A 16920-nucleotide genomic window follows, 5' to 3' on the forward strand; every position below is an offset into this window, starting at 1 on the left:
ACTAAACACCTCCCTCTGCAACTGGATCCTGGACTTCCTGACGGGCTGCCCCCAGGTGGTGAGGGTAGGTACCAGCACATCTGCCACACTGATCCTCAACATTGGAGCCCCTCAAGGGTGCATGCTCAGTCCCCTCCTGTGCTCCCTGTTCACCCACGACTGCATGGCCTGGCACGACTTCAACACCATAATTAAGTTTGCAGACGACACAACAGTGGTAGGCCTGATCACCGACAACGATGAGACAGATTATAGGGAGGAGGTCAGAGACCTGGTCGGGTGGTGCCAGAATAACAACCTATCCCTCAATGTAATCAAGACAAAGGAGATGATTGTGGACTACAGGAAAAGGAGGACTGAGTGCGCCCCCATTCTCATCGACGGGGCTGTAGTGGAGCAGGTTGAGAGCTTCAAGTTCCTTGATGTCCACATCACCATCAAACTAGAAGGCTCCTCAACAGCTTTTACCCACAAGCCATTAGATTCCTGAACAGACAATCAAATGGCCACCTGGATTATTCGCCCAAAGCGGGATGTGTAAAATACACTTAGTAGTCGCCAAAGTTCCGGAGCATGTCTTTAATTAAATCTGATGTCAACCAGATGTCATCAAACAGACACCAACTCACATCAACAAAATGACTTAGTACCTCCTTATTATGACTTAGTATCTCATAATTATGACTCACATATCTCATAATAATGGCCTACTATCTCATAGTTATGACTATCTAGCTCATAATAATGAATTACTCTCATAATAACGACTTACTATCTCATAATAATGACTATACTATTTCACAAATATGACTTGCTTATCTCATAAAAATGACTCACATATCTCATAATTAGGACATACTATCTCATAATAATGACTTAGTATCTTATAACTTGTAGTCAGATTTTCATTTTTTGGTGGCCGGAACGAGCTTCCATAGAGATGGGAGGAAAGATGTTGTCTTCATTTTCTGCATTGCAAGCCCATTCATGGAAAATTAGCCTAATGTTTTAATACTAGGCATAATAGAGGTCTAGCTACAAGGTATTCAAATAATAAAGCAGAAGATAAAATATTCTTATTATTTTTTTAATATATATATTTTGAACAAATTTGTTCAACTATATTGTGGGTTATGGATAGGCTACAATAAGTAGCAGATAAAGGGTTTGGTGGATTATTCATAATTTAAATATTTTATTTATTTAATTATTTAATAAACAGTCAAAAACTAAATATAGATATCAGCTCTAATTCAAATGAATTTCACATCATATCTGTTTTTAAACCCATTAACGAAAAAAGGTTATTGAACACATTCCTAAAAAAGTAACGCTCCAGCCCTGTTTCCATAGTAACAAAACTCTCGACACAGTCAGACGTTTGTTTTGTCACTCCCTGCAAGTTAGCTCGAAATCCATACTCGGGTTTTCTCCGCACTATTTTTGCCGGTGTCCAGATTTGCAAACGCAGTATAGCTGGTAATGTAAGTAATGTTTTGCAATGATGCTTGAACCTCACATTAACTTACTAGCTACCTACACTTACACCCATGTACTAAAACGAACACGTATAGCTAGCTGCTAACGCTAGCTGGCAACGCCTTATTGCTAAGCTAACGTAATTACCGAGCTAGCAATTTGACCAGCAGTGTACGCTAGGATGACAATGTACTGCGTTCTTTTTTCAACAGAAAGACAACAGTAGACATGAACACTGACACAGATCGCCGACAAAATGACAATGGCAAGTACAATTGGTCTTCAAATGTGCAAAGCTGACTAGCTAGCTAACGTAGCTAACTACCGTTAGCTGTGAAGGCCTAGCTAATATCTCTGATTCTGACTCTTGGCTAGCTAGCTAACGTTACAGCTCTTATTCTAACAAGCCTCTAAGATGTAAAGTTACCAGGTGAAGGTGCTAGCTAGTTGAAGTAGCTAACGTTAGCTAACGATCTAGCAATAACTTGAAGCAAAGCCTTTATAATTGTGTGTGTTTTTTATTTTAGGCGTTGGCAATGGTGATGGTGATGATGATTCAACAAAAGCTGCCCCGACTTCCCAGATTCCTGGGCTGTCTGACGATGCTAACAATGGTCCTGAGGAGAGGACTAAAGGACGCCGTACTGGAGTTAATGAGTCCGATTCTGCTTATACTAAACTGGCTAAACAAGGAGGACAGAGGGGTAAAAACGGTATTCTGTTTGACCTAGAAATAACAAAGACTATTATCTCCCCTTTCATCTGTGGAAATGAAGTAAGTTATAGCTAGCTATCTGTCTAGCTCATAGACTGTAAAAAAGTGCAGCTAGGTAAAATGACACACCCATCCAGTTTGTAAGGATGGCCTAGCGAGACACTTTAAAACATTTTTTTGTCGTTAACTAGCAAATAGCTAGTATTATAAACTGGGTGGGTTGAGCCCTGAATTCTGATTGGCTGACAGCCATGGTATATCAGACCGTATACCACTGGTATGACAAAACATATTTATTTTTACTGCTCTAATTACGTTGGTAACCAGTTTATAATGCCAATAAGGCAACCCGGGGGGTTGTGGTATATGGCCAATATACAACGGCTAAGGGCTGTATCCAGGCACTCTGCATTGCATCGTGCGTTAAGAACAGCCCTTAGCCATGGTATATTGGCCATATACCACAACCCCTTTGTACTTAACCAGGGGTTATTGCTTAAGTATACCAGGGGTTCCCAAACTTTTCCACGCAGGCCCCAGTATTAGGGAACATCACTCATCTCAGACAAGTTATAAATAGCTCCAAATCAAATTTTATTGGTCACATACACATGCTTACCAGATGTTATTGTGGGCGTAGTGAAATGCTTATGCTTCTAGATCCGACAGTGCAGCAGTATCTGTAACAGGTAATATCTAACAATTCCACAACACAACCTAATATCTAACAAATCCTACAACAAAACCTAATACACCCAATCTAGTAAAGGAATGGGGGTAAGAATATATAAGTATAAAATATGGATGAGCAGTGATAATGTGGCTAAGATGCAATAGTAAAGGTCCCTAAGGTATGCAATGACCTACATGACAAGAGGAAAACTGATGATGCGCTACCCAATTTCAAACTTGTGGCTTGTGCATTTTACTATTACAACTTTAAAGAGTAAGTTGCCAGACTGATTTCCTTTAAAAAGCCCCCCCCCCCTGCTGATCCCTGGGGCACACCCCACAGTTTGGGAACCACTGTAGTGTACAACATTGGTAACCAAGTTCTTTTCATTCATTTACAGGTTTATTGTGGCACGAGGAGACCAATTTGGACACCAAACCTAATTCTGCATCATCTTACAAAGCTCCAAACTGGTTCTCTGGATCTCCAAAAGCTCAAGAGCAAGCAAGGTACAGCCAAAAAGGCTAATTAAAATGAGAATAATGACGGTTACTCTGGATTAAAAAATAATCAATTTGTGAAGTTAGTTTGTTAGTAATTTATGTCTACTTAGCCAGGCCAAGATGGTTTGTGTGCATTGATCATCCAAATTTCATATTTGTTTGAGGTTGTATGGTTGTTGTAGCCTATTGTAAAACAGGGGTGTGTTCAGTTTGTTAAATGTTTTGCCATATTGCTTGGCGGTTTGTATTGAATGACACGTTTCCCCCAAACGGTGCACACCGTTCTTCAACAGCCTTTGTGTGTTTGCTCCCGTTTGGTGGGTGTGGTGGAGTGTGGGCTGATCAATATGGGCGTGGTTACCATTTGATATCGCAAAACCCATGCAGAGCACAGTATGCACATTCAGCCTCTGGGCCACTGTTATCACAACATCCTTCAACTAGTTCTTCAGAACATCCGCCGTCTCTGACGTATCAAACATTGCACACTGTTGAGTCCTGCTGAATGCAGCCCAGTTATACAGGCTAAGGCTATTATTAGTATAATGGGTCATTTGACATTTGTAAATTTGTCTTTCTTCCAGCCCAACCGAGAGCTTTCAAAACTACATGTCAACTAATGCTCCCTTTGGGAGTGATAATAAGTCAACTTGGGAAAGGGACTTTGATGACAAAGAGAAGGTGAATGGAGAAATCCTTGCAATTTCACTTCTGATGATGCGCTACCCAGCAAATGTAACAATACTTCCCCGTTCATATCATATTGTGCTACGATAAATTTAGTTAATAGTTTATTCTGAGGTCTTCGAAGTCCAGTATGCAGACAGACCTGTTTAGATTATTTTGGACATTGACTTCCCTTTTGACAGCATGATATCACCTGCCTAGTATCATGAAAAGCTACATGTTTTTAGCTCATTACAAATATTAGCTAACCATGGAATAGAGTTCTCAGACTCAACACCTACCGTATCTAGTGAACTTATAACCAACCACTATACCACCATCTTTGGCTATATCCCCATTTGTTGCTGAAATGTATTTGATTAGCATCAAATTGTCACTGGCGTTTACCATATTTGAATTATTCTACATTTATCAGATTCCTCTCTTGCAGTTGCAGTGATAGAGAAGAAAGTGACATAGAATGTCCAATAGAAGCTGATGTTGCCAACTGAAATAGGGGGTTTCATCCCGTGTTCAATCCATCTTTCACCCCGTGTTCAACCCTGACGTGATTCCAGATGACAAATGACTATTCAAGACACTTTTTGTTTTTGCTGTCAGATCTCTCCCAACAGCCAGATGGAGAACTTGTCCTTAGCATCAGGAAAGAATGAAGATGCAGCAGGCAATTTCAAGAAAACGTGAGTGACCCCATTGAAATGTTTACACCATATATCCACAAGATGGCAATGTTATACTTTTTCATTCACAGCACAGCAGAGTGCAGCTCCAGGCAGCTTGGGTACCTTTACAACTCTCTGTTATAGGCTCAAAGATTCATATATATATATATATATATATTGTACAAAAATATAAACGCTACAATTTAAACGATTTTAATGACTTACAGTTCATATAAGGAAATCAGTCAATTGAAATAAATTCATTAGGCCCTAATCGATGGATTTCACATGACTGAGCAGGGGTGCAACCATGGGTGGGCCTGGTAGGGCATAGGCCTACCCACTGTGGAGCCAGGCTCAGCCAATCAGATTGGGTTTTTCCCCACAAAAGGGCTTTATTACAGACAGAAATGCTCCTCAGTTTCATCAGCTGTCTGGGTGGCTGGTCAGATGATCCCGCAGTTGAAGAAACCTGGATGTGGAGGTCCTGGACTGGCGTGGTTACACGTGGTCTGTAGTTGTGAGGCCGGTTGGACGTACTGCCAAATTCTCTAAAATGTCTTTGGAGGTGGCTTATGGTAGAGAAATTAACATTAAATTATCTGGTAACAGCTCTGGTGGACATTCCTGCAGTCAGCATGCCAATTGCACGCTCCTTCAAGACTTGAGATGTGTGGCATTGTGTTATGACAAAACTGCACATTTTAGAGTGGCCTTTTATTGTTCCCAGTACAAGGTGCACCTGTGTAATGATTATGCTGTTTAATCAGCTTATTGATATGCCACACCTGTCAGGTGGATGGATTATTTTGGCAAAGGAGACATTTTCACAAACAGGGATGGTCTGCAAATTTGTGCACAAAATTTGAGAGAGAGAAGCTTTTTGTGTGTTTGGAAAATGTATGTGATCTTTAATTTCAGCTCATGAAACATGGGACCAACACTATACATGTTGCGTTTATATTTTTGTCCGTATATTTACATTCAAATAGTTAATGTCAAATAGAAATAGAGGTCAAACACACATGAGTTCAGTATGTAATTCCTATTGATTGTCAATGATATGGGATTCTTTGTACTGTAAGAATACAAATAATTATGAAGTACTGTTTTGTAATGTGGGAAAAAAAACTGGTAACAGCATTTCTGTGTTCATTCAAAAAAAATTGTGACAAAGTGTTTGAAGTACCGTAATTGCTGGACTATTAAGCGCACCTGAATATAAACCACACCCACTGAATTATAAAAAAATATATATATTTTGTACATAAATAAGCCGCACATGTCTATAAGCCGCAGGTGCCTACCGGTACATTGAAACAAATGAACTTTACACAGCCTTTAAACGAAACACGGCTTGTAACAAAAATTAAAACAGTAGCCTACCAAGAAAGTCATTGGTCACTATCTGGTAATATGGGAAAAATATATAATTTGTTGCCGCTTACCGGTTTTGATAGAACAGGGGCCAGCTCTTAGGCCTATACAGGATGAACATAGTTTGTTTCTAACTTTAAAAATGTAAGTCTCGTCTAAGCTGCATATCGCCCCAAAATAGTGTACTCAATTACTGCACACATTATGAAAGAACTATGCAAACAAATGTTGGATTAGTTTTTCGTATATAAAATGGCCTTAAATATACAAATACTAAATCCATTTGATTAAAAAAATGTTAGATATGGAAACACTGTATGACAACGGTAACTACAAAAATCATAAATGTTGGTTTCTAATATAAATGAGGTATTTGAATTATAATTATTGTTTTTATTCATAACAAATTGTTATCTTGAAAAAATAATTCACTGGCCATATTTTTACAAATGATATTGTACATTTATTAAAGCAGTATTGTACTGTATTATTCATGCGTTTATAAAAACATTGTTTGGCCATATTTTATCTTTACAAAAAATATGTTAAAATCATATGACTCATGCCAATATTACTTAAAAATGACAGAAAATGCCATTTTCACTGTCTTTTGCCTTTGACTTCCAGGGCCGACTTGTTTCCATTTGGCAACAAATGCATTTGATCCGTTTCCTAAGAACAAATACTTCGAAATTTTGATTTAATGTTTATCACCCAAGTTTGAGTTTCCATTTTTTTATTGAAGGAAATGTGTACACTCAGTTTTATGAGAACAATTTCTGGGGCATTTCAGTAGCAGCTAACTATTTCTGCCTTCGCGGCTAGTTCAAACTCTGAAATTTCCGACTTGCTAACAAGTTGAAGTTCAACCAGTTAGCAAGTCAGAAATGTCAGAGTTTCCTTATTCCCACTAGCATGTGATCTGGAGAGGAGTTGCATGTCATGTGACTTCACCAAAGGAACTCATTGGCTAGTGTAAGGCTCCCCCTTTTTGTCAAGTTCAATGGTGTTTGTATTTCTTCATTCATGGAAGCAAGTGGATGAAGAGAAATGGTATGTTGCCACATGGCAACATTTTTTGCATTAAATGTGACACATAGATTGCAATGTGAAAAGTAGGGTAATTTACCAAGCGCAACAGTTTATGAGTGTTAATTAAAGCTACACTCTTGGTGTATTTGTGTTTCAGCCCAGCAGCCCCGCTACCAATTGATGGGGCTGAAGAAATGTAACTATTTTAACATTTACAGACCGCTTTGGATGCACTTCAATGGTATCATCAATATAGTTTTTAAAATGTTTGAAGCCATATATTGTTAACAAAGGCATTTGTTTAAAAATAATGGATTAAAACAACATTCAATTTTAAGTTAAGAAGGGACCGTTTTACTCACAAGCTCATGAGGCAAGTTATGTTATACGATTTTCTTTTGACATCATTCAAGAATCAATAGGTATTGTCCTCATATCATTCATTTTGGTGACCAAAATCGGGCGCAAACATCCCAGATTGCACCTTTGTCTCTCCAGAAGCTTGCAGATTCAATGTGCTGACAATATTTGTTGTGGTACTCTTGAACCTGGCCTCCCTAGTTCTCATACAATATAGCACTGCCCAAAACCCCTGCCCCATACTTTGTTAGAATGGATAAGGCCGATGTGATGTGGCCAAGGAATAGAGTTAGTTAAAGGGCTCGTCTTTCTATTTGTCCCGTTATGGCATCTGTAACAGCACGGGCAGCGCCATTGAGGCCATCTCCATTTTGAAGTAGTCGGTTTTTCTTTTGTGTTTGAAAAAAGCACAAAGCTAATAATGGTGATTTACCACCACCTGCAGTGCCGGCGACCTGAACCAAATCTTGTCATTGATCTACTGTGGCACCAGATGACGATGACATTTACAAACCATTATTAAACCAACTTGAAGAAGTAGACAATAGTGATGCATGGGTCAGCTGTTTGTTCACCCGGACCCACCTGCAATTCCTAATAATCCATCCGCAACCGCCCGACTAAATCTGGGACCCTAACTCCGCAAATAGGCTGATAGAAAATGTGATCTACAGTCAGTGACGACGGAACGATTTTTTTGGCGGGGTGCCGAATTTCTTTTTTTCCAGACTATTTTTGATATGTTTCTGCTTTTCAACTTGCCTATGATTGGACAGCTTTTCTTCAGTCATTACTGCACTAGGAGATTAAATAAACCCTGAAATAATATCATCAATGTGATTTATAACATCAATGTAACAAATCAATGAATTCAATCTAGTTGACGTCGGTTAAGTTCCCCTTTCATCTATGCTTCTCTCGTGCAGCAGACGTTTGGGAACTGGAAGAAAATGCATTAGCAACAAGAAAAAAAGGATAGACTTTCCGTGCAAAATGTCCAAATGACATCATTTTGAAATGAAAAGCAGTGAAAACAACCCAACATGTTTCTGATAAGATTTAAGTTTGTTTCGGATGCATATTTTATGTGGTTGGAATACTATCAGCTTTTATGACGCTGATAAAGATGGCACCTTTACAGACGGTCCCTAACCGCGCATTCATTATTTCAAGATGCTGAAAGAAAGTCATATTTCTCTACTCCTGTTCCAGAGTCCAAATGTACATTTGGTGTATCACTTTACTGCAATAAGTGCTCAATTCTGCAGGAGTTAATATTATATTAGGCTAAGTGAGAGCTTATAGACCTACAGTCAGTTTTCAGTTAGGTTACAATTCCATTTAACCCATCTGGCTACAATTCCCTCGAGGTGCCATATTTGAAGTCCCCGTCTTTTGGCTCTCGAATTTGTCTAAACCATCACAGTCATCAAACATAATGTAGTCGGCACTGCTATCATCCTCTTCTAGCACGTCACCAAATCTTTCCCAAACGTTGCTTTCCTGACCCTTCTTTTTATTTTCAACTCCGTTCCGCTACTTATTTTTTTCTTCTTATTGAATTAAACTCCAACATTGTCCTTTTTGCCTCAGTGGACCGGCGTTAAAAAAAACTCTCCCAAGTTAACTTAACACAGCGCGCCTCCAACCCAGAAGCCAGCCGCACCAATGTGTCGGAGGAAACACCGTGCACCTGGCAACCTTGGTTAGCTCGCACTGCGCCCAGCCCGTCACAGGAGTCGCTGGTGCGCGATGAGACAAGGATATCCCTACTGGCCAAGCCCTCCCTAACCCGGACGACGCTAGGCCAATTGTGTGTTGCCCCACGGACCTCCTGGTCGCGGCCAGTTACGACAGAGCCTGGGCGCGGACCCAGGGTCTCTGGTGGCACAGCTAGCGCTGCAGTACAGCGCCCTTAACCACTGCGCCACCCGGGAGGCTATATTTAGGGATTTCTAATGCATTGTTATCTCTTTATTCAACCCGACTCCTACCCGCCCTTCAGAGGACTGCGATTATGAATCACCGCCCTACTGATAAAACAAAGGGGACTGCGGGTTATGAGTCACTAGTTGACAATGCTCTAAACATTATCTGATCGCTCCCAGCCCATAGGAATCCCCACCCATTTAACTACTTCAACATGGTGGAAGATCTAAATGGCAATGTCCATGCAGAAATGGGTCCTCTAACACTATGGGCCAATGCCAGACTTGCCTGTCTGCAAATAATACTGATGAAAGAGTACAGATGTCCTCACAAACGTTCAGCTCAGTTAGCTATATGAACCAATACATCAACAGACAGATCGCTAGCTTCAAATAGTGTGATGACATGACCTCCCCTGACTTTGTTTTTGCTACCAATGTGGTCTTTACTCTACAATGCAAGTCATTGAGCAAATGTTTATTTTTTTATTTTTTTTTACATTTGCCACCTGTCAGTGACCTGTGACATCGATCTGTTAAACATAGGCCTACAGAGATGTCTCTTAAGCGTACAACATTGTCAGAGATGGCTACGGCTTCACAGTCAATACATTATTAGAACCATAATGAATAAAAGGACGTGAAGATATTGTTGACCCATTTTGTAGGGTACAAAAACATTTATTAGTTCAACTGTATCTCAGTTAGAGGTAAGTGTTTTCAGGGTCCATATTCAGTGTTTGCTGTTTTCTTTTTTTTTTACTAGGCAAGTCAGTTAAGAACAAATTCTTATTTTCAATGACGGCCTAGGAACAGTAGGTTAACTGCCTGTTCAGGGGCAGAACGACAGATTTGTACCTTGTCAGCTCTGGGATTCGAACTTGCAACTTTACGGTTACTAGTCCAACGCTCGAACCACTAGGCTACCCTGCCGCCGTTAGTGTACTCTCCCCTCACCATATCAATATTACCATCAGCTGGCAGATTCTCCCACGTTTTTTATGGTTTTGAACCCTCCACTAGCTCTAAATGTTCAAGAGCTCAGTGTTTTGTTTTCCGCATTTTATTTAGGCCCCATTTTGTCCCCCCGCTGTGTTTTAAATGCTTGCATTTTGGTCTTGCAGATCTCAGAAATCTCAGAATTCGACCCCTGTCAACATGTCTACGCTCTTGAGCTTTGGCTATTTAGAGGACCAGAAAGGGGCACCAAATACGCATTCATCAAGTAAGTAGCTGTTTGTGACAGTGGGTTGATGTTGGAACTTCAAGGTCATTTTGAATTCAGTTGGCAATTTGGCTCATTGCTCAGAAGCACATGCCACATAGACTAACTAATAAAATATTGAATGTATATGAAGTCATATAGATTTATTTTTACAATAAATCATGTATAGATCTACATAATTGATACAAAGGACACCGAAGTAGAGTTGCAAAATTTCAACGGGTGTTCCATTCAGACAAGATGATATGCCTGTCGATAAATCAGTCGGGGAAATCGTGACTTGCATTGTTATCAGTGATCATGGGGTGGGACTGCAAATCAAAATGTGTGTGTGTGTGGGGGGCACCCACACAAATGAACTTGTGTGTATTCCTGCAGGTTCCAAGGAGTAGAAAGGAGCAAAGGCAGTGACGCACGACTGACTCCTCAATGTTCTCCTCCACAACGTTCCTTCACCAGGTTTTGCCTGTTCACAACCGCTCATAGATCGATTAAAAGCAGTTCGTTTAGGTTCAAGTCAGAGTTAAGGCACTCTTGTCATGCTACATGTTTATGCTTGTCCCTAGACGTATACACAACTGCAAAACTTGATTGTTAGATTGCGCTCACAGACCCACTCTGTTCTGTGCCTGAAGTTGCTAATGAACTGCATTTTCACTGTAACACTAACAGCTAATGTACTAGCCTGAGCTATGCTCTTGTTCATCTGTTGTAGTTTGGGGAATGATGGTTTACTTTTAAAAGGTGTCTATGGCTTAGAAGGGCTCCTCTAAAAATGCCTGCTGTTTTGAAGTGTTATGTCTTTTTTTGTGTGTGTGTGCCTCGTTATGGTTGCTATAAAGATTTGTTTTAAAGAAAATAAATGTGTTGTGCATGGAAGCTTTGGATGTGTTCTCATTCTCTTTGTGTGCTTAATGAAGCTCAATGAAGCACTCATTACCATTTGAAATGGTATCTAGACATGTATTAGTTGAAGTGTGACTCGTAGCTAGATTGTTCCAGAAACCTGAGATCTCTATGAATTGACTTACATAATTCTTCCTTCCTCTTTTCCACTGTTGTCATAGTGGAAATTGTGTTCTACCGACGTAATTGACACAGGATACAAAGTGAATATACAATATCATCGGACATATTTCTCCCCGTAAATGATTAAAAAAGTTGCCTAAGTTAAATAAAAGGTTATATAATTTAAAAAATTAAAGAATGTTTTAAACAAATGACTAGGATATGCGGCATATCTAAAACAACCGGTGAAGGTAATATGTTTTGATGATACACACACACAGTCAAATATTTGTGCACACTCAATTGGTTTGGAACCTGAACGTCATGAGATGCCCGGGATTCTGTGACAATTACGTAACAGTCTAGTTCGTGTTTGAAAACTGGCCAGGACAGCCATTTTTGTTTGTGTAACAACATTCATCGTGTTTTGAGAATGGTTGAATGTTTTGAGAATGGTTGAATGTTTTGAGAATGGTTGAATGGTTTGAGAATGGTTGAATGGTTTGAGAATGGTTGAATGCACCTGGCAATCAGAACATTGACTTGGCTTTTTAACCATTTCACTCAATTTCAATTGCATGGCCCTTGTACAGTATTTTTCACCACCGAAGTAATGAATAGGTTTTTAAAAATGTATTATATATATATATACTGTTTTGAGTCATGACTTTGGATCTGGGCCAAGTATTTGGAAAGTTTGTCTGTCTAAGTTAGTGTTTGTTTGAGATCACTTCATGTTTCAGTGGGAGAGACCAGACCAATGACTGGACCAGACAGTCACTACCCTTCCCTCCCCAACCAATCACTCCTGAGAGAAGTCACAGGTCAAAGTTATATCAGCCCAAGAGGCAGAGACGGGCAAAAGAGTATTTAGGAACTGCTACACAGCACAACAGAGAATATTACCCTTTGAATTCAGAAGAACCTTTCTAGCCTGAAAGGTATATTTTGCACTTGTGGCTGTAGTAATATTGTGGCTATAGATATTGTGTCATAATTCAACAGTTGATAGCAATTGTAAATGTTTTCTTCATATTTCTTTTAGGATACAGCGAACAACTATGTCACCTATTTTACTGAATGGTATAGGGACTGTCAATGACCATTCTGAATATATCGAGTGAGTATATGTATTTTACTTTGAGGTTTTATTATAGTACTGGTTATTGTCCTGCACTAAAGAACCTTCTGTTATGCAATTGTCATGTGCTCTCTCGTGTCAATGATATTACAGACCCGAGGTCCCTTTCAAGAACCCCCAGATCCATGTGAAGAACCCCCATTTGGATACAATGGAAGAGGACATTCTCTATCACTTCAACCTGGGGACCAAGACCCACAACCTACCTGAGATGTTCGGAGACATCAAGGTTTGTGAAAGTTACCCAGACAAAATAGGCGCAAGTACCTGATTCATGGAAGCTAGTCTCATAGACGAAGGAATTACAACGGCCTCTCTGTCTCCCCCGTGAAGTTTGTGTGCGTCGGCGGCAGTGCCAATCGGATGAGGTCCTTTGCTCAGTTCATTCACCAGGAGCTGGCCTTGCCCGGAAACATGGATGACGTCACAGACATCTGTGAGGGAACCGACCGCTACTCCATGTACAAAGTGGGACCCGTACTTTCTATCAGTGTAAGTATCGCACGAAGGACACATCTCCCTCGCACGAGATGACGACCTGACTTGACTTTCCATAGCCTTTCTAAGACTTTACATCTTGGAAGTGAAGATTCTCTATGTAAGCCAGTGACTTGACACCTGAAATGGTGTTCTGTTATTATCAGATGTTTGTCCAGTTTGGTGTGTTGCTGTATCTTCTAATAATAGTGTATTGGATTTATTTAGCGCTGTTCTACCTGGGTGCTCAAAGCGCTTTACAATAGTAACCTCTACCACAATAGTCACCTCTACCACCACCCCCATTGTATGGTACATATCTGGGTGATACACAGCAGTCATTTTTTTGTGCCAGAACGGAATTGAACGTCTATTCCACGTTGGTTCAAAGGAATTTCTTTGAAATGACGTGGAAACAACGTTGATTCAACCAGTGCGTGCCCAGTGGGAAGAGTGCCTGGCGACCTGAGTTGCTTCCCGCTGTGCAGCTGTAGCACGGTGTCGCCAGCAAAAGCTAACGTGGCCAAATGTTTTCCTCCAAGTAAGGTAGCAGCCTTCATGGACAAATAATTGCTCATTTGGTAACCGTCTGGATGTCCCCGTGATACAGTCTACTCGTTAGGGAGAGCATGCACGACAAGTCGGCGTTTCACAACACCAGGACGTAGTGACCTTCGCCACCCCACCTGCCGAGCACTGCTTTCCTGCAGTTCTGTTAACCTTTGTTAACCTCACCCCACTGTTTCTGCAGCATGGTATGGGCATCCCTTCCATCTCCATCATGCTCCATGAGCTCATCAAACTGCTGCATCATGCCCGCTGCATCGACTTCATCCTCTTCCGCATTGGCACCTCCGGTGGAGTCGGTAAGAGCATACTGTCCCCCTTCCGTTCTTCTTTCAAATGTTGATACACATTTAATACATGTTTATCTAGTTGAGTGCCATGGCTCTCTAAAGTCATGTCACCCTTACAGGTCTGGCACCAGGAACAGTAGTGGTCACAGACAAGGCGGTGGACTGCTTCTTCCGCGCCCAGTTTGAGCAGGTGGTTCTAGGTAAGGTGGTCACAAGGAGCACAGAGCTGGACGTGGGCGTCTCCAAGGAGCTGCTGCAGTGCTCCTCCGAGTTAGAGGACGTGCCCACCATCATCGGCAACACCATGTGCACCAGTGACTTCTATGAAGGTAACCACATCACGTAACTCACCTCTGTCCACTCTGCTACACAAAAGCCCTAAGTTAAAGCTACAGTCTGCAAGTTTTGTTGTATTTCGAATCGCAGACTGCCTCTTTTTTAAATTTAGGATGATCATTCCCAATGTTGCCTACTAGCCTTCTGGTCTAACCCAGTCTGTTTTCTGTTGTGGTCTTCCAGGTCAGGGTCGGCTGGATGGAGCTCTCTGCTCCTTCTCCACTGAGGACAAGTTGGAGTACCTGAGGAAAGCCTTTAACACGGGAGTCAGGAATATTGAGATGGAGTCCACCGTCTTCGCAGCCATGTGTCGTGCCTGTGGCATCAAAGGTATTATTCCAAATAAATGACAGTCCCACTGTCTCCAATGCCACTAACTTTGACAGAGAGAACCTGTAATCAAAAAGGCTTTTGTTTTTACACTTCTTTTTTTTGTTGATATTTCTAACAGATTTCACCTTTTTCCTCCGCAGCTGCAGTCGTATGCGTGACTTTGTTGAACCGTTTTGATGGGGACCAGATCGCCACCCCTCATGATGTGCTGGTGGAGTACCAACAGAGACCTCAGGTTCTGGTGGCCCACTTCATCAAGAAACGCCTGGGCCTCGTCGTCTAAGCTCCCTCCGATCACCTCTGCTGCCCTTGGAGTGTAATATAGCTACAGTCCCAACTGATATGTGGATATATGTATATAGACAAGTTGATATGTGATCAGATATTATTTAAACAGAGTTCTAAGAGTACATGAAAATACATTTTGCTGATTTGTTTAAACGAAGCTCAAAGAGTGGGCTCTTATGCAATTGTGTGGTATTTGTGTATATTTGTATGATATTATATATTGTGTGACTGAGTACTTTGACTGTGTAGATGAAATCGTCTGTCTGTGTTACTTCTGGATGACATTAAGTCCTGTGACTTAAAATGAAGCACTCTGACTGAAATTTAATCAAATGACTCATGCAGGAGTTAGGCACTGGTGTAGCTGGGATATATTTAGAAATGGAAATACATCTGACTTCATTGTACCTGACATTTTAAAATCATGAATAAATTCATTTCAGGCCTGGCTGATATGGGTCCACATCCTCTTATTCCGCATGGATTAGTAAGAAAGGACTAACTTCGAAATGGAGATGAGACACTACAGAATTGCGGCCTAGACCAGCCTGCACTGACACGTAGTACAATCAGCATATTGTTACAATACCCATGGATGTTACACAGTCAAATGAGCAAATATATACAGCTAAACATACATGAAATGTTTGTCGTGATGACAGGCAAGTTTTATCTAAAGTCACAGTGGCATAAAACACAGAAATTCTGTGTTCAATGAAGTATCAGATGTTGATGAATAGCAGAGGGAGGCATATGGGGAATAGTGCAAGGAATATGTTCAACGTTGAGCCAACATTGTCTGAATTGACAATCACAGAAAAAGCCCAAAGAAGAAATACTGACAACTCTGTGGACAAATATCACTTATCTATATGACCTGTACCTGCAACCAGGTTTCCAAGTTGCGTAAAAAGCTATTCAACTTCATATCATATGCAAATATGCTCTCTCACTGGCCTGGGAAAAGGCTATTTATATTATGACTTATTCCTGGACAACTGGTTAGCGGTTTTGATTGAATTAGGGCTAAACACTCTTTGTGGAAGACTTGAGTCCCGTGGAGTCAGTGTCCTGTCGAGGTGGTCTGGGTGGCTGGACTACAGAGAGAACCTCCTTGGCATACAGTGTGTTGTGGAGTCCTTCTACCCGCAGGGCCTGTTCAATCCTTACTCTTCGATTAGACCCAATATGGAAAGCAACAGAGGGAATAGAGTAGTAATAGGGCTTTGGTCAAAAGAAGTGCAGAACACTGGAAATACCGGTGCCATTTGGGATTTTACGGTCAAAAAAAGCGTCAAAAAAAGAATATGAGGACGATACTGTTACACCCTTGTCCGTCATTTTCTTTCGGATATTTTGGTATTCTAGTCAAACGTGTCTTTCCTCACCTGCCTCAAACCAAGGTCAGTTGTTCGTTGATCACAAATTTCAATTGGGAGGAGATGATCTGACAGTCCCTGGCCTGATTACACAATAGGCTGCAGGTAGACCAGTGTGCTCTCCTGCACAGCGGAGTCATGACACAATGTACCAGACAGACTGACTGTATGTTGATTCACCCACTGGCCTTGATGGGAAGCCGCTTGAACGTCTGACTGCACGAGGGTAAGGTTTGGTTGAGCCAGGTCAAACATTGTTGTGAATGATTTTCTGGGTTTCGTGACAGTGAGTCAGAAAAGCAGTAAACACAAAATAGTACATTGACACAAACTTTGGAACTAGTGGAGAAAACCAAACGCTTAAAGCAACGGTGTCAAATATATGGGCCCGCATCCGGGCCACTGGAGGGTCTGATCCGGCCTGCGGGAGTTTTGAGCAAACAAATGTAATAGTACAAAA

General features: G+C 41.0%; 2 protein-coding genes and 1 pseudogene across 5 annotated transcripts; 2 read left to right on the plus strand and 1 right to left on the minus strand.

Moving 5' to 3' along the window:
• The first annotated feature begins 1339 nt into the window (after nucleotides 1–1339).
• LOC115108382 (uncharacterized protein C7orf57 homolog) lies at nucleotides 1340–11520 on the plus strand. 4 transcript variants are annotated; one of them, XM_029632640.2, is made up of 9 exons: nucleotides 1340–1484; nucleotides 1692–1744; nucleotides 2007–2192; nucleotides 3268–3376; nucleotides 3955–4051; nucleotides 4658–4737; nucleotides 7286–7324; nucleotides 10541–10641; nucleotides 11020–11520. In XM_029632640.2, exons 2-9 carry the CDS (start codon nucleotides 1708–1710, stop codon nucleotides 11031–11033), a joined length of 663 nt encoding a protein of 220 aa, XP_029488500.1. In that variant the 5' UTR covers nucleotides 1340–1484; nucleotides 1692–1707; the 3' UTR covers nucleotides 11034–11520. The 4 variants fall into 4 exon arrangements, with proteins under 4 accessions (XP_029488500.1, XP_029488509.1, XP_029488516.1 ...); XM_029632649.2 differs by having other exon boundaries at nucleotides 1341–1484; nucleotides 2007–2183; XM_029632656.2 differs by lacking the exon at nucleotides 7286–7324 and having other exon boundaries at nucleotides 1342–1484.
• Nucleotides 11521–11626: 106 nt separating this feature from the next.
• On the plus strand, nucleotides 11627–15532 carry LOC115108375 (uridine phosphorylase 2-like). Its single transcript, XM_029632627.2, has 8 exons — nucleotides 11627–12590; nucleotides 12695–12769; nucleotides 12884–13019; nucleotides 13124–13282; nucleotides 14019–14133; nucleotides 14244–14453; nucleotides 14644–14790; nucleotides 14934–15532. Exons 2-8 carry the CDS (start codon nucleotides 12711–12713, stop codon nucleotides 15074–15076), a joined length of 969 nt encoding a protein of 322 aa, XP_029488487.1. The 5' UTR covers nucleotides 11627–12590; nucleotides 12695–12710; the 3' UTR covers nucleotides 15077–15532.
• LOC135563017 (coiled-coil domain-containing protein 148-like) overlaps nucleotides 15518–16920 on the minus strand; it is a 48616-nt pseudogene continuing 47213 nt past the window's right edge.

The sequence above is a fragment of the Oncorhynchus nerka genome, linkage group LG3 (assembly GCF_034236695.1).
Source record: "Oncorhynchus nerka isolate Pitt River linkage group LG3, Oner_Uvic_2.0, whole genome shotgun sequence".
Taxonomy (NCBI): domain Eukaryota; kingdom Metazoa; phylum Chordata; class Actinopteri; order Salmoniformes; family Salmonidae; genus Oncorhynchus; species Oncorhynchus nerka.

Coding starts and splice junctions, on each gene's coding strand:
- LOC115108382 (XM_029632640.2), top strand. CDS start 1,708: ATGAACACTGACACAGATCGCCGACAAAATGACAATG. Junction 1,745..2,006: donor TCGCCGACAAAATGACAATG/GCAAGTACAATT, acceptor TTTTTATTTTAG/GCGTTGGCAATGGTGATGGT. Junction 4,052..4,657: donor ACTTTGATGACAAAGAGAAG/GTGAATGGAGAA, acceptor TTTTGCTGTCAG/ATCTCTCCCAACAGCCAGAT.
- LOC115108375 (XM_029632627.2), top strand. CDS start 12,711: ATGTCACCTATTTTACTGAATGGTATAGGGACTGTCAATGACCATTCT. Junction 14,134..14,243: donor TGGCACCTCCGGTGGAGTCG/GTAAGAGCATAC, acceptor TCACCCTTACAG/GTCTGGCACCAGGAACAGTA. Junction 14,791..14,933: donor TCGTGCCTGTGGCATCAAAG/GTATTATTCCAA, acceptor TTTCCTCCGCAG/CTGCAGTCGTATGCGTGACT.